This window comes from Fukomys damarensis, unplaced genomic scaffold, assembly GCF_012274545.1.
Source record: "Fukomys damarensis isolate Sample0158 unplaced genomic scaffold, DMR_v1.0_HiC HiC_scaffold_39, whole genome shotgun sequence".
NCBI lineage: Eukaryota > Metazoa > Chordata > Mammalia > Rodentia > Bathyergidae > Fukomys > Fukomys damarensis.
The window spans coordinates 27,027,553-27,050,538 of record NW_022900951.1 but is presented as its reverse complement, the minus strand read 5'-3'; the positions used below and the strand labels follow the sequence as shown (position 1 = coordinate 27,050,538).

The window sequence follows — 22,986 nt, the reverse complement described above, 5'->3', positions numbered from 1 at the left end:
ATCAATTTATATATAAATTCATGAGTGGCAATGCTAGCAGAGATGATGCAAATATCCCAGTCTCCTCTCCCTCTGGTTTACATGTGTAGCTCCTCCTTCTGTGGCCTTTTCTGAATGATCCTACATCTCCAAAATTGGCACTTCTATTTTCCCTCCCTCTCTGAGCTCTTGCTTTGCTTTCCTCCTAATTCAGTTTAGATTCCACATCCAGTCTCTATTTCAATCACATTCTGGCTCAAATAGAAAGTCCTTTATTCCTACGTATCTGTGCCATGAACATTTGACAAAACCCCAGACTTGGATCAATTGTTTTTCCCCTGCTTGCCTGGAACATTGTTGGAGAAAGTGAGGAATTTGGGCAGATTGGTTCTGCGACAAAAATTTTGATCTTTAGCCACAAATGCCTGGCAGCCTCACTACATTTCTTAGGTTCCACTCACCCTCACAGACACTGCCACAACTAATTCAAATGCTCCCAGTGACCCTTAATTCCTGTTTTTATTCCATGACTACTCACTGCACACCTTGCATTGCATGCTATACTAGGCAGAGCACACTACGCCAACTCTGTTGCTTCATATTTCACAGAGGACATTTCAGCCTTGAAGCAAACTCCTCTCGACTTACTCTTTCTTATCTTCCAAATTGACCTTCCCTGTCTTACAGTAGAAAGTATCTCTTAACTGTCAAGTCAGAATTGTTCCCGCAAAAGTAATGTTCACCTGGTAATCGATAATTCCTTTCTTTTGTTGCAAAAATGCTTCTATACATGACTCTAAGCATATATTTGAACAAATCCTGAACTACATAAAGATAAGCAAAGATATGACAGGCAATTTCATTTTGTAAAAAGAGAAAACTTGACATATCAGGCTCACATATCATTCCAAATCAGTACTTTTATATCTATAATCAGACAACATTTAATGAAGTGAAAATTTCACCTGCCTACATGAAACTAGTCATAATAAAATTAGGCTTGGTTTGCTCTTTTGTGCAGAACATATTCCAGATATTTAAATGATTCAAAGAAAACCCGGAGTATAATGGCTCTCTTCAATGCTTTCCCACTTATTGCTTCCAAACTAGAATAAAGCCTAATGAAACCCTGGCATCATTAAATAGTGCAGCCTACTGCTCAGAATCAACTGAACTTTTTGACATTTTTGGGCTGTTTAATTATTTAAACATAAATTTAAGTGGTAATGAAAGCTCTAATACTTGAAATATAGTCAAATCCAATGTAGTCCAATCCACTTCATTAACATAGTGCCCTACATTATGCTTTACGTATGTTTTGTGAGTCAGCATTGAGGGGGATAATTTCTTGTCATGTATGCTTTCTTTTAGGTGCTGTCAGTTGACACTGGTCAGCCATCCTGGGGTGCTGTGAAACTGCTGCCAGAGCCTAAGTCAGATAGCAGAGTGAACATTAATTCGACTCTCTCCTTCATAGCACTCTCTTACTTATCTTTTCTTTTTATTTTTTCTACCATCATTTATCTCCACCCCTCTACCCTCTTGTGCTCAAGTCCTCATGATGATTCCTACCTTGCTAAATTTCTGTGGTCTTCTCAGGCCCATCAGATACTTCTCAAAGTGACCCTTCTCCCAAATAATCACTTTATCAACGGATCTCTCCCCAGGCAATGGTTCCTTTGTGATAACTCTTAATAGAAATTGAAGGTTCAGATTGAACTGAGCACTTGACAGTTTCTCTGAATTGGTGATTGGACTACTAGCAAGAGCACTTATAGTAAATACTAGTGGTGGTAAATTTTTTTCCCATTAAGTTTATTCGTACATTTAAAGTAAACAATACAGTTGCATTTATCATTGAGATCTTATATCTTTACACAATACATCTTGGTTCTTGTTTTTCCCCATACCCCTGCCCTCCCTTCACCCCCTTTACTCTTCCCTATTTACAAAGACTTTGTTTTCATTTTTTCACATTTTTCTTTTCCCTTATTTCCTTTCCCCTCCCCTTCCTACTTCCCCTTTAGCTGTTTTTTTTTTGTATTTCACCCTCTCAGTTATACCATTTAAGCCTTTTTTACGCTTATAGTTTTTCACACCAGAGAAACTATTCAGTATTTACTCATGTGTCCTATTTATTTCACTTAAGAGTATAGCCTACATGTGCATCCATTTAGCTATAAATATTTCTAGTTCTCATTCTTTATGGCTGAGTAGTACTTCATTTTACAGATAAACCACATCTTCTTTATTGTGTCTCCTGTTTATAGCCATTTGTGTTGTTTCCAAGTTTTTGCTATCAAGAACTGTGCCACTGTAAACATGGGTGTGCATATATCACTGTGATATGATTCTTTTAATTCTTTTGAGAAGATACCCAGTAGAGGGATGGCTGAGTCAAATGGGAGCTCTAATCCTAGTTCTTTAAGGTATCTCCATATTGATTTCCACAGTGGTTGCACCAGTCTGCACTCCCACCAACAACAGAGAAGGGTTCCTTTCTCCCCACACCCAAACCAGCATTTGTCATTGGTTGATTTCTTGATAGCAGCCATTCTTTCTGGGGTAAGGTGGAATCTCAGTGTTGTTTTCATCTGCATCTCTCAAATGACCAGTGATGTGGAACATTTCTTCATATATTTATTTGCTGCTTTTACTTCTTTGAGAAATGTCTGTTCATTTCAGATGCGCATTTTTGAATCAGGTCTTTGTATATGGGGAGTCTGGTTTTTTTTGAGTTCTTTATATATTCTACGTAGTAGTTCCTTGTCTGGGGAGTAGCTAGTAAAAAAAAATTCTCCCCATATTGTAGGTTGTCTCTTAGCTCTGTTGGTGATTTCTCTTGCACAGCAAAAACTTTTTAATACAATGAGATCCCAGTTGTTGATTCTTTGTGCAAGTTCTCATGCTGCTGAGGACACCACTCCTGTTCAATATAGTTCTAGAAACATTAGCCACAGCAATTAAACAAGAGAAAGAAATAAAAGGAATAAAGATAGGAAACAAAGTGAAACTGTCACTATTTGCTGATAATATGATACTCTACATAGAAGACCCAAAAAACTCTGCCAAAAGACTGCTAGACTGAATTGACAAATTCAGTACAGTAGCTAGATATGAGGTAAACACTCAAAAATCTATAGACTTCTTGTATACAAATAACAGACTCACTGAGAAATTAGGGAAACAATTCCTTTCATAACATCCAAAAATATGAAATATCTAGGAATCTAACGAAGGAGACAGAAGACCTCTACACTGAAAATTACAGCACTCTGAAAAAAAGAGATCAAAGAAGATATAAGATGGAAGAATCCACATAGTGAAAATGACCATACTTCCAAAACTTCTATACAGATTCAATGCAATCCGAATTGAAATCCCAACAGTATATTTCACAGTACTTGATAAAACAATCCAAAAATTCATTTGGAAGCAGAAGAGACCTAGAATAGCAAAAACTATTTGAGGTAGCAGAGACATGGCAGGGGGTATCACAGTGCCCAACTTGCTATACTCCAAAGCCACTGTAATAAAAACAGCATGGTACTGGCAAAGAAATAGACCTGAGGATCAATGGAATAGATTAGAAGATGTAGAAACAACACCAGATGTACTCGGCTACCTCATCCTTGACAAAGGAGCCAACCATCCTCACGGGAAGAAAGATAGCCTCTTTAATAAATGGTGTTGGAAAAACTAGATTTCAACCTGCCAAAGATTAAAACTAGATCCCTATCTTTCACCATGCACTAAACTAAAATCCAAGTGGATTAAAGTTCTACATATCAAAACAGAAACACTAAACTTATTGGAAAGTAAATTAGGTATAACTCTCGAAGACATTGGCATAGGAGAAGACTATGAACAAATCCTCAGCAGCACGAGAACTTATACAAAAATTTTTAATAGATGCTCCCTTTTCCAATTCACAGAGGATCTATAGTTCCTCAGTTAATGGAAAAGAGTCAGTTAAATGAAGGGGATCATAAAAATATGGCTTAAACATTTTATTTAATTTAAAATAGTCATAAATATTTTCATGTTGTATAAAAGCTTTTTCTTTGAGGGGAAACTCACTGATTTGCCTTCCCCATAAATCACACTGATAATACAAACTTCGATTGCCTCTTCCAGTTTCTTTAATGCAGAGGGAGCCCCATCAGGGAGCATGAGAAAAAAATTCCCCCTCCCCATGGAAAGATGGAGTATTTATGTACTTACGTGTTTAGTTTTCATTTCTAGTAGTATTAGCTTTACAGAACATTGGGTTTCCTTTTGGCATATTCATACGTGCATATAACACACTATGACAGCTTCTACTTGCCGTTACCTCTTGCCCTTCTCTCTGCCCTCCCCACTTTCTTCTTCCTCTCTGCTCGTCTTTCTTTTGCTTTCATGTCATCTGTGATAAGTACTTGAAATATAGTCCTTCTAAAATTTTAGGTTGTATTCCTAATCTTTTGCAGTCTTCTCTTTCACACCTAATTCAACAATATTTATTTTCTCTCTTTTTTGAAGCAAGTTTTCAGAATATTGACCTGCTTTTCATAGAAGTAATAGAATTTTTCTCTTTAGATGAACAGTTCTTTGGTGTTGGAATTTTCTAAATGATCTAACTTCAATACTCACTGGTAAAAACAGGTCTGAGAGCACACCCACTATCAACGTCTCGACTAGAGGGAAGAGAGACACCCATATTGAGGGATTCCTCAAATATTTTTATTCTAAGGATGTTAGAGGCTCCAGTAAGTATGTTCCAGGAAGAAATGAAGACTGGCTAATCTAGTGAGTCTGGAGTTTAAATCACTCTGGAGAACTTTAGCTATCACTGCAAGATAGGAAAGGAAAAAAGGGGCCACAGGACCCCATGACATTGTAGAATTCAGAGGGAGAAAATTAAACTTAAAAAAAAGGATGAGAGAGGAGAGAAGGGAGAGGGCTGTGATTAATAATTGGAACTTACTGTTTTCATCCCTGCATACTCAAAAGTATTGATGAAGGATAAATATCTGTTTGCAGGATTTTAAGAACGAAAGTGAAAATCAAAATAGTCTAACAAAGAAATGTTGGAACACATTTGTTCCAACACAATGTTGTAGCCTAAGGGGATCCACAGTCTAGGTATGACTTAACCGGGTGGATACTCAAGGCTGAGTGCCTGGCTGTAGAAGGCAGAGGTCCAGCAGGGAGTGTACCTGTAGCTTTGACAGGTATCCTGCATCTGGCAATCTTGGTGGTGGTTCTTGGTTCCTCTTTCCCCTCACATGTTTATTTGCACTTACTAGAAAGGCATCTTGTCTGGAAGATAGTGGTTTCACTTCAAAGTCATTGTCCCAATTCAGGTTTCCCCATTGACATTTAAGAAATCTGTTTTCTGGGCCAGGCATTTAGCTCAGTGCTTCTAGCACCTGCCTTGCAAACATGAGGAACTGAGTTTGATTCCCAGTACCAAAAAAATATATATTTTCTAATCTTTCTATTACACAAAACAACATGATTATGAATCATTTACTTTTAGAGGTGTGAATTCATATATGAATTTTAACCAGCTTTCTGCATGGTTGCCTAATTCTGATTCTTTTAACCCTAAAATGTATTTACTCATAAAGAAAGGGAATAAAATTTAGTGTCAACCCTGTAAAACTTAGTTTCAGTGATATTACATAATGTTGAACAAAGATACTGTATTTTTGTGCATGTGTAGAGTTAGAACGGGCTCTTTTTACCTTTTACTAGTTTATAACTTATATAAAATCAAATTCACTCTTTTGAAGTATACAATTCAGTGGTTCTTAATATATTCACAGGGTTGAGCCACCATCTCCATTAATACTAGAACACTTTCATTACCTTCAAAAGAAACCCCATGATTTTAACATATAGTTCTTAATGACCACTTTTTAAAACTCTGTTGATTATCACAATGTCTTTTATCTAAGAATCATATAAGAGTCATACCCTAAAAGTGCATTTCAGTGGTGAGATATCCAGGTTGATTTGAGAAGATAATGCCATTCCTATTTTGCACATACACGCTGGCTTGCATTTGGAATAGGAAGGTACACAGGGTTATAGGTGAAGTAAGTGTAAACAGCGATTTTATCAACACAGTGAAGCAGACAGAGAAATAACACCTGCTTAGATCAAGTAAGTCAAAACAGCACATAAAGTCAAGTAAGTGATACTGTCCTTGTGTGCAGACATTACATTACACAAACTGTTCTCTAAGCGAGGGAATTTGTCCCTTAGAAATTGCTCACTGGAACATTTGGACATCGTGCATCATGTTAAAGATCCATAAATGCCATCTTGATAGGGCAGCTATGATGCATGATAATATCCTCCCCATATCTGCATAGGGTTCTTCTCCCCAACAGATTGTCATGATGCATGGCATCAGACACTCCTGCTCTAGTGCTTCAGAGACAGCCAAGAAGCCCCATGGGAGCCTTCTGAAGTCATTGCTGCAAGGACTAAAATACCAGGAGAGCAGGAAGTCATTCCTAGGCCTTGACAAAATACCTCCTCCCTAAATGAAACCATTTGTTATATGGTTAGTGCAAAGTATGAATCAATATTTTATGATTGAGTGTTACCTTTTTATTGTAAAAAAACATTAAGGATCCATTTCTGCTTGTGAGATGAGTACAATTTAGAATCTAGCAGCACTGTATTTTTCCTGTTACTTTGCCAATCTAGAATTTCTTTGGAAGGCTATATTATAGAGTAGTTAAGAATACATACTCTGGAGACAGGCAAACCTGCATAGATATCCTGGATTATTCTATTTTCACCCATGGCAACCCTGGCAGTGTTGAAAATCTGCAAATTTATTTTCTTGTGTGTGAAATGAGAATTCTCCAGTTACCAACTTCATGGAATTGTTGTGTATGAATAAAATTAAGTCTACGTGTGGATAGAGATTATTACATCCTTAAGCCTCTAGGAACTGCTCAATGCATATTAGATACCGTTATCTATCTATTATCAAATGTTCATTGTTGTGATAGGAGCACCACGGACTATCTTAGTCCATTGAGCTGTTAGAACAAAAATACCATAAACTGAGTGTCTTATAAACAAGATAAATTAATTTCTTACTTTTGTAGAGGTTAAAAGTCCAAGATCGAGGCACTAGCAGATTCTAACAGATTCGATGAATGGTGAGGGTCCACTCCTTATAGATACCCTGTTCTCACTGCTTGCCCACATGGTTGGAAGGGCTAACTAGCTCTCCTAGATCTCTTATATAAGGGCACTAATCCCCACAATCACCTGTCCAAATCCACACCTCCTAAAACCACTCTCTTAGAGGTTAGAGTGTCTTTTTTTATGATTATTAGTTTTTAGGATTTCAACATATTAATTTCTGGGAAACCCGGACAGTTAGAGCATAGCAGAGAGCAAACATCAGTGACACTATACCCCAAACAGAATGTCACACAGTTCCCAGGTGTCTCTGTTTCTTTGCTTTATTAAAACATCTCATTTTACAATTTGTGCTTAACTGTTTCACACAGACACTTCGTGGAGAAATTACACCTCTTAAAGAGAATGTGAACCACATCAATGACCTTGCTCGCCAGCTGACCACGTTGGGTATTCAGCTCTCACCGTATAACCTCAGCACCCTGGAAGACCTGAACACTAGATGGAAGCTTCTGCAGGTAGGCACACTCTGAGAATTGTGGCTCCTTGTTACAAGAAAGGCACATGAAGCTTGCTTGTGAGGGACAATAAAAGCAACATTTAATGCTCACAATAATGTTTTGTGATGATGCGGTATTTCATGTTATTTGATAAGTTCTACTGTAAATCTTTTCAAAAAACTAACATCAGTTTTGGAAACGGCTTAAGTTAGACTTTAGCATGTCTGTAGGAAAAAGGGACGAAATGCTGAGTCAGGATGGAAGAACTGAATTGTTTGTGGCCAATTTCTTTGTACTATTGCTGCTTGGATTATTAAAACACCGTTCCCTTTAGGATCTTAATTTAAACAGGAGTCAATGGTAAAATTATTTTTAAAAGGAACATCCTATCAGAAAACTACCCTGGAAGTTTTTTTTGGAGATTTGTATAATAAATTCAGGGAATATAAGTGTATTCAAGGTCACTTACTGGCTGTGAGACCTTAGGGAAAACAGTTGGGACAATCAAATTCCCTACAGTATCAGTTTATTATAAGGATAACTAAGTTACAGTAAATGTAAAGTGCTTGGAAAATATTCTACTCCATAGAAAATACTGTGTAAGTTCTACTTCTTGTTGTTATTACAATGAAGATGATTATTCTAGCACACGGGTTTTGGGGTCTGACTTATTGGCTAAATAACCTTGAGGCCATTTAACCTTCTTGATTTTCAGGTCCCTCATTTCCAGCAGAGTTACTGTAATGTTCGATGAACTAATTCATGCAAAGTTCTTAGTATACTTGGATTGCTGTAAGAACTCAGAAAATGGCTCTAGTGTGTGTGGGAGTGGAGGAGAACGCATCTGTATAGTCCTTGTATGAGAGGCACTGTGTTATACCCCCAAACTATAAAAGTGGTTTGACCATAGAATTAGGAAATCATTTTCTCTGCTTTTCCAGTTTCATAGGATACAGATAGTATGCTCCTGAGGACAAAGAGAAAATTGGGTTTAAAAATATTTGCTGTCCAAGTTTTAATGAGAAAAAAATGATAAACCAGTTTGCTTTCCTATTGACAGTCCATTTAGGGGTGTGATTGAATGTCCTGTTAAAGAATTGCAAGATCTTTAATAAAAGCAACTTCCAACTTCAAGACCTCTTGAGATCTCATATAATTTAATTTTTTGGTGATAGATAGGCTTGAAATGTTTGTATGCTAGACTGCTATAAGTGGCACAGACTAAAGCAGGGCAGTACAGTGAAGTGATTATATGCCTTTCTGTGTCTGTCTGGCCCATTGTGGTTGAGTACTATTAAAATCTTACCAGTTTCATCCTTAGGATGCTTGCCAATTTATACGTAAATATGGAAAGTAATAAGTGTCCAAAGAAAAGCAATGCCCCCTTTTGTTCAATTCAAGTACTCTTGAACTATTTTTAAAATTTTCTTTCAGAGGCCTGAATGCTATGTTTGTTTTCGTAATATGGCACAGAATTTATGATACCTGCATGTAAACTTGCAAAAGAGGCCAAAAGATGGTAACTGTGCCAGAGGTGGTGTTCTCCTATAATCCTAGCAATCTGAGAGGCTGAGATAGGAGGATTGCAAGTTTGAGTCCAGTTTTGCCAACTTAGTGACTTAATGAGACCTGGTCTCAAAATTTAAGAACATAGGAATGGTTGATTCCAACTGAAAAGGAGACTAAGAGGTGATAAGAGGGGGGAGGAAGGGAGGGGAAGGAGATGAAGAAAGAATTAAGATGTGTTTTATACTTATACCAATTCCCCACAAGGAATGACATCATTATATACTAGAAACATGTACTAATAAAAAATAAAAATTGAGAATAAAGGTTTGGGCTGGGAATGTAGTTCAGTGCAAAAGCCCTGGATTGGGCTCACAGCACTGAAAACACACACACACACACACACACACACACACACACAAACACACACAATAGGAAAAAAATTTTAAACTCAATGGCAAATGATCCATTGAAGTTGTACTACTTATTTAGTTGTAAGCACAACAAAATATTAATAGCCTAGCTGGACATGCTGGCATGCACATTTATAATCCCAGCACTTGAGAGGCTGAGGCAGGAGGATCACCATGAGTTCGAAACCAGCCTGGGCTACATAGTGAGTTTAAGCCCATCCTGAACTACATAGTGAGACCCTGTTTCAGAAAACAAAACAAAAATGTTAACAGCCTAATTCTGATCCATTCTCTAAAATGAATGAAGACTTGGCTATCTTTACTGTAAGTACAGGGATGTACATGTAAGGAGATAGTGTAATAAAGTAATAGGAGCATCAGTGTGACTATTTGGAGACTTAATTTTAAACTTAAACTCAACTATTATTTGACCATATTGTCTGTGAAGTTAACCTCTCTCAGCCACAGTTTTCTCTTTTAATAGCAGATAATCCATTTTGTTTAAGGTCCATTCACTTCATTCTGTGATTACTTATCTGGATATCTAGTGGAGATTCACATATGACTAAATTTAGTTGCAAGGCAATGAAGATTTTCTTTTCCAGATATTGATGTGGCTTGTTGGAATTGTTTCTCCTATAACTCTAAATCTTAAACCCTTTACCTAACACCCACATACACACAGCCTTCTTGCACTAAAGAGTTCCATCAGTTAGTGGCATATGCTTTTACTGTAGGAAATTTCACATTTCTATTTTTAAACTTGACCTTAAAGATATGCTTTAGGCCAAGCATGGTGGTGCACGCCCATAGTCCCAGCACTTGAGAGGCTGAGGCAGGAGGATTGCTGTGAGATTGAGGTCAACCTGGGCTAGAGTTCAAGGCCATTTGAACTACATAGTGAAACCCTGTTTCAAAAAAAAGAGAGAGATGCTTTAAAAGTATTTTTAGCAGAAAGTTGATAAATCTGAGGTTTTGATTTGCACATAGCCAAATCGATTCCATTTTTTCTTAGACCATAATTCCAACCACTCTGCTATATTATAAATGTGAGTCTTTATTAGATAGGGAACAAAGCAAAGAAATAAGATTTGTGTCAAACAATTTTATTCCCATTATTGGAAAAGTGACTAATAGTCCCGTGGAGAATATTTGACATTTAGAAGATTGTGTATAAGATTAAAGCATCGTCCAGCTTCTAGGCAAGAAACTTAAGCACACCGTCATTATGATGTCATATTTGTATGAAAATAAAACAATTTGGTTATTTGCAATTCTATATCACTTGGCTAAAATCGTGTTCAAAACCATGTGTGAATTTGTATTTGTGTCTGGCAACACACACAAAAATCAAGAAATAGAAAGTTGAAATAGTAGGAAGGCAGATAGATATAAACCTGAGACAACAAAGCAGTCTTGGCTTCAGGCAAAATCGTGTAACAGAAGGAATAGAGTTACATGTTCTCAGGCTTTGTCTTTCCTGATATCAGAATATCCTGGGTTTAGTCACATGATATATTAATTTTGATTTTAAAAGAAAAGCATGCTAGTATTTTAGCTGTATGAAAAATCAGGGAAATGGTAGAAATGGGTAAGAAATACAGATATGAACATTCATAGTAGAGGAAGACTGAGTCACAAATTACCTGTATATAGTCTAGTGTACAGAGGGTTCCAGATTTCTTTTGAATCTACAAACAGAAGTATAAGAGATTTTGCTTTGCAAATTTGAAACTTTTTATAAGAATAAAATCTTATTTTCTCTCTCAGACGGTCCATTGGTGTGAGTGTTACTGACACATTTGACAGTGTGTTTATTGTATAGGAACCATCATTTCTTCCTTGCCTGTACAGACTGTTCCTATATATTCTGTTATTTAACCCATAATGTCATTTAACATTATGATTATATATTATAATGACTCACTTTTACAAGTAAGGGACTGACATTAAATGACACAGTCACAGTCATATAGCCTGTGTCAATCAAGAGCTGAATCAGGTCTTCTGAACAACCCCTTTTGTTTCCTTGTTTTAAAGCTCTGTTAAGTTTGGACTTTCAAAAGTCATGCTTTAAAGCCATTTGGGGCTACACAAGTGTGAAATACTTCACTTTTTCCCCCCTTCTTTTCTTCTTTTTCCAGTGATTCTCAGGGATATTAACTTTGAAATCTTCCTTTAACAAACCAATGGATTAATGAGCCCAGTTCATTGTACCTTTAAAAAAAATCACACTTGTAGTTTCATTTATAAAATTGTAAAGCATTATATTCCTCATTACCTTTAGAACTCAGCAATTTGATCAAAATCAACCAGAAGTGATTTAATGAATTATCTTTTAAAGTAGAAATATGCTAATATTTGATCGAGTAGGAATGAATACCAAAACTAAATGGATACCGAGAAGACAGTTAAAATGAGACCCTTTAAATTCTGAGGCAAGGCACATGCAGTGAGTGGTGTGGTCACGTTTCTTATTCACTAAGCATAAGCATAGCGTGGAAGGGAATGGTCTGCCATTTCTGTCCACGTGTGAGTAAACTTACAGATAGCAGCAGAAGCCGCAGATACACTTTTAGCATAAGGAGCTCTTGCTTTATTGACTAGGGACTTATGAAATGTGAACACTTGAAAAAATGAATAAAACAGAGGCATTTCTAGGTATGAAATCCTTTAAATATGTTAAGGAACAGTATCATGAATTATGTATGCGTTTTAAAGGTTTCCTAAGACTCTTCTGAAGTCACGCAGACTTCATTATACTCTGTCTGCCCACCACTCTGGTAAGTTTCTGTCACAGGAACCTAGACCCTCGCATTCTGCATACTCTATTCCCTCTATTTTCATCTCCTGCTTAACCATCTACTGCATACCAAGCAGACGTATTTGGTCCAAGAACGTACTTCTGAAAACTCTTTTTACTTTCTATGCCATCTTCAGAAAAGTTTTATTTGTGGGTTTTCTTTTTATTGCTTCCATAATGGCACACCCTCTCTCCCTTCCTCCATGTTATAAATAACACCAACAACTATACACACACACACACACACACACACACACACACACACTATAATAACATTGACAATACAATATCAATACCTTTTCAGATCTCTCATTTACAATTTCTTCAATAATTTCTGACTTGGGATTTGGCCTCTATAGCCCTATTAGCAAGGTTTGTGAGAGGATACAGGGTCATAGTTCATTGGCCTATGGGAGTATTTGCATGTCTTTATTTTAAAAAGAAACTAAACAAAACCATTGGATGTTTTAAAATTACAAGTTCCAATACCGAAGCTTATATTTTCCTTGGTGAGATAGGTTTTCTAAGCAAGTCTTCCATCTGCATATACGTAGTTTGGCTTTATCATCATTGGCCTTGGGTTCTGATCCTTGAAATATTTTGGCAGATTTTCAACGTTTTCCTCATGCCGTTCTCTTATTGTAATGATCCTGTACTAACTGCTTTGTATTGCGTAGTCCCTTCTAGGCAGGGGGCCTAGGTGAGTGATAACATCCCCATCTGCTCCTACAAATAATGTGAGCTTATTCCTACATTCAGGCAAGAAGAGGACAAAGAGCATTCTTCAATTTTGTTCAGGGTTGGTTCTCCTGCTGTCTTCCTACCGTATTCTTCTTGGACATTTTCCTTTAACAGGAGCTAAAATTATTCTGCTTATTGAGTAGACCATCGAATTTAGTCTGAGGCATTTGTCCATGCTTCAGAAATATGTTTTTCTACAGCACTGGTTCTCAAATTGTAGTACCCCCAGAAATTCTGGCTTATTAAAACAACAGATTTCTGGGCACTTTTGGCAACATTTCTGATTTGCTATATCTGTGGTACAATGGATATTCCATATTTCTAACACATTTCCAGGAGAGACTGATGCTATTGGTTCAGGGACCACACTTTGAGAACAACTGGCCTATATTAAGAATTTGTCAGGTGTTAACATTGAAAATATTGTATTCTTTTTTTTTCTGGATCAAACTCGTGACCTTGTGCTTGCAAGGCAGGTGCACACAGCTGAGCTACAACCCCTGCCCACGTTTAAAATATTATAAAAAGCAAAACCTAGCATAGTGACCCTTGCCTGTAATCCCAGGACTCCAGAGGCTGAGGAAGGAAGAGCGATCGTGAACATAGTGAGTTCAAGGCTAGCGTGAACTATACAGAAAGATCATGTCTCAAAAACATGTTTTTAAAAACATGATCCTCAGTCTCTTTGAGGTGCAGTTTAAATAGTAAATGGAGAAAATAAATAGAATGCTGTGCAGAAAGCTTTGTTTTAGAGGAGTGCTATACTGCTATGGGACCATGGATACCCAACCACTTCTTCCAGACAGAAAGAGGAAAGTAAAGGGAAATTGAGAGGAGGAAGTTTTAATCAATTCCTAGTAACACAAATTGCTTCTCTGTGGATGTATAGTTACCATATTAGAACTGTGCTATCTGTATGGATAGTGAGCCTTTGAATGTAGCCAGTCTAAGTAAAGATGGGTGCTAAGAGTAATACAAGTATCAGTTTTCAAAGTATAAGAAATGTGAAATATCTAATTAATATGTTTACATTGATTATATGTTGAAATGATAATTCTATGTCTTTGGCAAGTAAAGCATATTGGTATAATGAATTCCACTCATTTCCCTTTTTCTGAGTATTTAAACATGGGCATTTCTCTTAAAATTGGATGAAGTAAGCCTGTCACTGACTTCAAGTAAAGTGACCGATAGGTTTGCTCCTTTTTACTTTTTTTTAATGTACCTACTAAAATATTTATATTATCTATATATCATTCACCATATTTATACTGGATAGCACTGGGCTAGACTATCATCTTCAGGGATTGATAGAATACCTGCAGAAATATTTGTATTAGGTGAGACCTATGATTCTGCATTTCTATAAAGCTCCTAGGAGATGCTGTTATTTTATGACTACATATAGAAATTCCTCTCTATGCTCCGGCTTTTATAGAAACTTTGCAAAAATAGGTTTGCACATAAAACATTTGTAATTGAATATAAAATTTTCTTAGCCATATACCTGTTTTCTATAAGTAAAGAAGTTATATTACTAAAGGTACACAGATCTTTGTCAGCTGGTCTCTTTCTCTGCATTAACAGATATTAAATAGTACTTTTGTTATGTGAGAGTCCTATAGTTTGGGGACTATCAACAAGGGATTCCACACGGTTAAAATGGAGAAGCAAAAATACGTGGTAACATATAAAATAAACAACTATAACACATTCTATCCTGTATATTGCTCTTATAAAAAGATTTTCAAGTTCACCATCTAGCCTGATGTGCCCACTGGTAGAAGTTGTTAAAAAGCTGAAGGTGAAGGAGATAGAAAGAACAAACAGAAAAGAATGATGTGTTTGTTTTTCAAATAGGTCAGGTCACAGAAGGATCTGTTGATGTTAGGAATAAAATGACCCATGGAAAAAGGACAATTAAGTTCTAGGAAAACATCTTTTCAGTAAGGAGAGAACAATCATTTATGCTTAACCTCAATTCTGTTAAAAAAATAAAAAGGAAGTGTACAGGGCCCTTTGAAGAATTGAATAAGGAGTGTGTAAATCTAAATGCCCTGGATAAACACAGTGCTCAAAACACATCGAGGTCAAAGTGCACTGTGAAGCTTAGGAACATTTAGTTTCCAATGTGTATACAGCTACTTGTATTTTATTCAAGAGGAATGATACCAAAATTACCCAGGTAACCTTGAAAGTAACATGGCCCAAATGTTCCAAAATCTGTCCTCCTGCAAGAATCGTCTAATCATCAAGGGCATTCTCTCTTTTTTTTTAAAGGCCTCCGGATGTGTAAGACTATAGGGAGAAAAATGAATGATATAGGGAGTGTGACAAAAAAGAAATTATATAAGGTACAGCATGGGAACGCAGCCATTGGGATATCAAAAAAATATTTTGGAGTTTAAGAGAATAAAAGGCACAGTATTTTTCAAACATTTTGTAAAGAAACCCAAGTAATTAGAACATATTAACGAAATTACTAGATTGCTTGATCTTTATATACTACTTAATTTGTGATTTGCTTTAATCAGGAATTATTTTTGCTAATTCTGAAGCTAGTTGTTATGGTACATCATATAAATATTTTGTTATTGTTTTTTAAATGGAGTATGTCACTATTAAATGTGTTTAAATAGCTGATTTCTGTATGCATACATTTCTTTTACTTTCCTGAGATTTCTAATTCCTTTCTAGAAACGTGTATATAGCTTGGGGTATTTCAAATGGCCAGAGTGCTCGTGTTTTCTTGCCCCGCCTTTATTCTGTGACCGTTGTTTGCCTTGCCTCCAAGTTCTAGCGGCTTTATTCTTTATTCTTTGAAGTGGCCTTCTCTCTCAAGGCTGACCTCTCCTGCCCTAGAGTTTGACCCCGCCTACCCTTTCTTCCACATTTGTTTGCCCTGGTTGTTTCCCTCATTGCTTTTCCCACTGCCCCACTGCGTGTGAAACACTCCACCAGCAGCTGCTCACAATTCCCAGCTTACGTCATGGCCAGCATTCAAAGAGCTGCTGTTCTCACATTTCCACCAGCAAGACGCCCCCTCTCCTCCTTCCCTGCGCATTCCTCCAGTAGAAAGTAGAAAGAACCCTCTTTCAGGCCATCTGAGATCTGCATGTTAAAGCCAGCTCTGTTGGGAAGATGGATATAGCTTACAAAATCCAGAAATGCTATTTTTAAAGATAAATACCACCAAGTGAATTTCAAATTACTTGTAGTTTGTCCTAATGCTCCTTTATTTCATATAACCTACAGTTTCCTTAAAATAAGTATCACTGTGATAGAATTTCTGCCATTGCTTAATATACTAAGTAATTTAATAAGGTAGGTATGTGGATAGAAATATGGTTAATTAGAAAGTGCTTGTTATATTGGTACAGCCTTAACACATACTCATACATCAACTGGCCAATGCATTTGTACAATACCAGTTTGAGAAGAATTTATTTTAGTGACTATTATGCACTATTGAGATTAATAATGAGCACTTATCTCAAATATCTTAGATAGCACTACAGGCCATTCACTATTCTGAGCACTTCTACATTTACTAATGCTTTTAAGCCTCCCACTAGCCCTATGAGAATGATATTATTTTTATCCTCATTTTGCAGATGAGCAAAATAAGGAGCTAGAGGGTTAAGTGACTTGTCTGTCTGATGTTGTATAGCTGGTAAGTGAGAAAGCCAGGATTTGACCCCAGGCAGTCTGTTTGGGGAATCTGTCATAACGTCTAGCCATCGATCACTTCTCTGATGCAAAGCTGGATTGGCATGATGACATTTCTTCTTCATTTGCAACCTAGCCCTTTCTTTGAAAAGTATAGCTTTGCCCTCACATTTACTGATGTCAGGAATCACACGTTTCAAGAGTTGAGAAAGTGAGTATTTAAAGTAGAATCTCCGCCGTAGCCTATTTAACCAAGAGCCTAAGTCATTCACAGATTGAAAAACTAAAACCTCTTCCTATGGGACCAGGAGAGTTTAATCCTCAAACACTTCCCAAAGTGAGCAGAAATACTCCTTCATTCAGTCATCCATTCAATAAATATTTGGCCCCAGCCCCATCTTCTTTCTGTGGCTCTTCCCCAGTGTTCTGTTTCCTGGCTGCTATGAACTAAGCAGCTTTCCTCTATCGCTTCCACTCCCCTTAATGTTTCTGCCTTGGAGCCAGCCAACCATGGACTGAAACCTGTGAAGCCATGAGCCAAAATAAACCTTTTCTCCTTTACGTTTTGTATGGCTTTGTATTTTTGACCCAGCAATGAAAGGAACAATGTAATAATAATTCCAATGTATAAATTTAATAGCTAAGGATTTTTTTTGAAGTAATGGACTGTGGAGTTAATATGTAATGAAGTCACAACCCAGGAAGATTTTCTTTCATTATCAGACAGCATCCTGTTTGTTTTCTTAATGGCACATTTGAAAATCTGTAGTTGCATGTTTTTCAGCTTGTTATTGAAAGTCTGTCTTGCCCATTTGAAATTCAGCTCCACAAGAGGGCTTTGATACCACATTTACAGCCACTTAGTAGTGTCTTTTTCTGAAAAAAGAAACACATTATTGATTACTGAAGACTATACTAAAATGAACCTGTGTAAAAGAAACTGTAAAAGACAATATCATCAGAAATACCAAATTTGACAAACACAAAGCCAAGAAAACCAACAGTGTCATATATTGAATTTCTATTGCACCAAGACTGTAATTTCTGAAAAAATTAATACTCAAGTCTAGATCTGTGGGTTCATAAGGTTAGCAAATACTTAAATAATTTTCTAAACATTCCATGAAAACAGAATTGATCAAAAATTACATATCCTTGGGCCCTGGGATTTAGATCAGCGGTTCAGTGGCCTGCCTTGCAAGCGTAAGGACCCGAGTTCGATCCCTGGTACAAAAAAAAAAAATTACATATCCTTTATTCCTGTCCCTCCTAGGCTCCAGGCAACCACTGAACTATTTTCTATTATTGTAAATGAATTTACATTTTTGTTTTCTATGATTGGGTTGCACATTATCAAAAGGATATACTAGTGGTGGCAAACTCATGGCATATGCACCGCAGCCAGCTCTTTCTAACACTGAAAGCTCTGAAAGGTTCTCCATCATTGATGTATATACTTTTTGGGATTTTTTTTTTCAGTCAGCATAATTATCTTGGGTTTCAGTCATTGAGCTGTATATATCAATAGCTCATCCATTTTTATTGCTAAGTACTATCCCATTGTATGGATATATCCTAGTTTCTTTATCCATTTACTCTTTAATGTACTTTGGGGTTTTTTCAAGTTTGCAACTATTATAAATACTATGACCATTCATGCCCCAGACTTTTTACTAGACACATACTTTTCCTTTTATTTCTTGTGGGTAAATGCCCCAGGACTGGAACAGCTACATAATGCATAGCAGGCGTGTGTTTAATGTATTAAGAAACTGCCGGAGCCAGGCATGATGGTGCAGGTTGTAATCCCAGCACTTAGGAAACTGATAAAGGATCACCGTCTGGCCTACATAGTGAGATCGACTCCACCATGAACTACATTAGTGAGCCCCAGTCTCAACCCCCCCCCAAATAAAACAGCAGAACTGTTTTCCAAAGCAGTGTAGCATTTAACGTTTTCCATCAGAATTGCATGAGAGTTCTAGATGCCTGTATACCCTCCCCAAATTTAATACAGTCAGCCTTTTTAATTTTAGCCATTTCAGTAGGTCTGCAGTAGTAGCTCATTATGACTGAAATTTGCATTTCCTAGTAACTGATCATATAGCCATTCCAGCTTTCTTATAACTTTTGTTGCTGTGGAATAATTTTCCATCCATTTACTTCTAAGTTATTGTGTCTTTATATTTAATGTGCATTTCTGGAAGGCAGTATATAATTTAAAAATCCAATCTGATGATCTGATGGTCTATTTTAATTAGAAATATTTAAATCATTTGTATGTATTGTGTTTATTAATCTGGTTTGATATAAACTTGTCATCAAGAAATATTTTTCTCTTTGTCCTATCTGTTTTTTTGTTTGCTTGTGCTTTTTTGGTCATCTTTTAAATTAATCTACTATTTCCTGTGAACACATTTTTCCTCTTATGATATATTATCTATGGCTATATGTCTTTGTTATTTTAGTGGTTTCTTTCAGGTTTCTAATTTGCATCTTTAACTTGTCACGGTGTGTCTTCAAGTGATGTTAAATCTCTATATATGGTATAAGAACTTTACAGTAATATATTTTCATTTCTCCCTCTCTAAACTGTGTCCTGTCTTTTGATCCTTAGAGGTCTTGCTTTCATGATTAGTTGGGATTAGACCACTGCTCACTGTATGCCACATTTTACCCACAACTGAGATGAGACCCCCCTCTGTGTACCTTTCACATTGCCCTGCAAATAATGACGTTTCCAGCCTGCCTGGTGGGAAATGGATACTCCTTCCTGCCCCACGTGGGTGCTGAACACTTTTAATTCTGATCTTTTCTGGGAGTTCTTTCCTGTTCACTCATCCATCTGCTCATCAGTCTTCAGCTGAAAACTTGAAAGGGAACCTCCTCAGATCTCTATGAACTCTCTCCCTGTAGCCTTCTGATCTTCTGTCCTGTGAATTCTAGTTGCCTTGGTCTTTCCAGACTCTCAGTTCCAGCTCCACAACTCAAAGAGCCTGCCAGGATCCTCCAGGGTTTTCTTCCCTATACTCTGGCCTGGAAATTCTCACATAGTAGTAAGCTAGAACAATTCTAGGCTCACCTCATATATTTCCTGTTTTGGGGGGTATGTTTTCCTTGTGTGGTTCATGTACATTGCCTTAAAATCCATCATTACATAGATTTGTCCGTGGTTTGATTATTTCAGGACAGTGGGTAAATTGGCTCGTATTAATGCATCTTGCTTGGTAACAAAGGTCCTAAAATAATATTTGCAGCAGTGTTTTTTCTTCATCCAGAGATGATACGCAAACATTGTTGGAGGAAAACAGGTAATTAGCTGATAATGTATAATCCCCCAGACATGGAGAGTCTGTTACTCACTTACCAACATTACACATACTTTGTTTTTCTTTCATAATACCAGTGATTGCCTTGTGCTGATTCCATCCTATATTTTGCTTAGTAGCATTTAGAATCTTGTCTTCATAATCAAGTTGGATATGACTCAGGCCGTAATATGTATCTCAAAAATCTGGTCAGGACCTAAAGCCAAAGGTATGGAGCAACTTACCTCAAGTATAAATTAGCCAATATTTCAGCTGCTAAATCTACTTTTGAAACAACTAAAACCATCAGCGTACTTCATTACTGTAAAAATAGACTATAAAGAGATGGGAAGGGAATAGGGAAACTGGGAACTGGGAAGAGAGACGGAAGGAGAGGGGAAGGGAAAGTAAAAAAGATCAAGATGTGATATGGAACAACCCACTTGCCAGACCCCCTTCTGTCTCTTTTAGACAGAAGATTTCTTTCTCTTAGTAAATTCTTCCTACTCTTAAAAAAATAAAATAAAATTAAAAAGGATATGGACCAGGGATTTAGCTCAGTGGTTCTGTCACCTGCCTCTCAAGCACAAGGTCCTGAGTTTGATCCTCAATACCAAAAAACAAACAACAAACAAACAAACAAGGATATGCTATGTACGTGTTATCAATTCACTACAATTAATGTATTTATTATTACCGCAAATATATACTAGTAAAAATAGATAAAACAAAAATATCCATTTTGAATTATTGTACATTTTAATATTCTTAGCTTAAAACTCCAGCAATCATTCTTTAAAAGGTTCTATCTATTTAATTCTAATACCATGTTATTTAATGACCAGTGACTTACCATACCTAAGTTTCATTTTAGGAACGAGGCCCCATTACCACCCATCAATTCAGAAAATTTTAGTATTAAAGGTCCAGAAATCCAACTCTTGACTTTATGAAGGTATTACACCATATGTCATAGTTCACACAGCTCATTAATAGTGGAACCAGAACTAAATACACGCTCTCTATTCTTACATGCCTTTTAGTTTTATTCTAAAAAGAGCATTCATCATTCTAAATATTCTGTATTCTAAGACATTTTAAGTAGAATTACTTATCCAAATCCTACCTATCTTGTAAGGTCCATGTGAAACAATAAGTAAAGTTCTGTGAAAGTGCCTCAGAAAGTATTAAATGCTATTTAAATGTTAAGTTTTATTACTAGAACTGCACTTCATCTCTATGAAACCTTTCTAAACTTTCTCACTTTTCTGAACTTGAATATACAACATCTTTTCTAATACATTGGTTATTTCTTTAATAAGAAATTAATCCATTCTACCCTGCCAGGTTATAAAACAAGAGTTTCTCTTTTTTTTCTGCAACCAATTGGTATGTTATAGTACTATACATCTAGTAGGTTCCAATTAAACACATGCTGAACAAAATTGAACCAGATTTCTTTCTAGACATATGGAGAAAAAACCATCCTGATCCTCAGGAAAAGGAGGTACTTTCAAACAGTTTTATAATGCCTCTTTGATGTTCTATATTTACAATGAAAATGTGTTAATTTGTCTTATGTTTAACTTTTATATCATATCTCCCTCCCTTTGTTAAAATTGAACAGACTTTTAGGTTGATGTAATAATTTCTATCAACAGCTGCCTGCACTGGTAGAAAAAAAGAGAAATATAAGTGCAGTCTTGAATTTCAGATTCCCCATACACATATTTATATTCACTTTTAGCATTCCTGTCCTCTGAAATATGGCTTGTATTTCTGTGTTATCTCAGCCTTGAGCTTTATAAATGTTAACCTCTGTTTCCATCCATAAATTTTTGCTGAACTACCTCTTATTGTACTTTGATTGGCTAATTCAGAAAACTCACATACAAGTAGGTTACTATATGTGGCACTTAGGAAATATAAACACATTTCAAATTGCTTTAGATAAGTCAGCATCCCCAATTCTCAAGCAGAGTTTTCCCATTGGGCATTTAAACTTTAAGGACATTGGAGTTACCTACAACTATGTGACTATGCTATCCTCAGGAACTCTGATAACCTCTGTAAATTAAGTCCTTCATTGATCACACAGCTCACTGTTTTGGTGCCATACATAGAATTCTTATTTCAAAGGTAGCTTTTCCTACTGTGAATATTCCCTGCTTCCCATCTCTTCAGTATATTCTGTTAAACTGTCTCCTTCATTGTGGTTGTTAGCCCTTTGCTGCTGGTGAATTGGGTGCTGATCTTGGTTGCTGAGGCTTCCATCCTTTTCTGCCCTTACACAGATTGTGAGACTGCTCTGCTGGAAGTCCAGATATATCTCTGGAAAAGTAGGATGATAGGTCTCAAAAGAGTATTGCTGAATCCCTGGGAAGGGCATTATTTTTTCCTTTTCCCAAAATCTGTATACATATCCCCTTCGCGCTTGCTGGCTAGGGCCAGGCTTGTAAGGGATCCACCCTTCTCCATATGACCATGGGCAACCAGGAAAGTCACAGCCTAAGGGAATGGATCATGGTAGTCCCTGAGGTATTTCAGGGTGACCTATTGTCCTCAGTGTCATTATCAGGGATTGAACATAGGCATTTTATGCCATCTCAGGCAAAAGAGATACAGAGACATTTAGTTTTAGGAGCTTCTAAGAAAGATTTGCCTCATCTGGGGAACTAAATAGACCTCCTTCTTTCTCTGAGCACTGTGCCAAGTTCTTCCCTTTATCCAGAACATTCTCTTTCCAGATACTTATGTGACTAACTCTGTCACTGCCTTCAAGTCTTGATCAGATCTCAACTTCTTTTTTTTTTTTTTAAATTGAGTTTATTGGTACAATCTAGGTATACAATACAGTTATTCATCCTTGGGATTCTGTACCTTTACATAATAGGTCTTGATTCTCATTTTTCCCC

At 36.7% G+C, this 22,986-nt stretch overlaps 1 protein-coding gene and 1 non-coding gene across 9 annotated transcripts in view; one reads left to right on the top strand and one right to left on the bottom strand.

Moving 5' to 3' along the window:
• The window catches only part of Dmd (dystrophin), a 2,130,457-nt gene that overhangs the window by 1,796,665 nt on the left and 310,806 nt on the right, over positions 1 to 22,986 (top strand). For all 8 annotated transcript variants that reach the window (XM_033760401.1, XM_033760400.1, XM_033760399.1 and 5 more), the window contains one exon: positions 7,503 to 7,649. In XM_033760401.1, coding sequence (XP_033616292.1) covers positions 7,503 to 7,649 — 147 coding nt within the window. The remainder of the gene's footprint in view (positions 1 to 7,502; positions 7,650 to 22,986) is intronic.
• Positions 17,712 to 17,846, bottom strand: LOC117284860. The gene has a single exon (XR_004515930.1). It is a non-coding gene; the product is annotated as a small nucleolar RNA SNORA8 (small nucleolar RNA).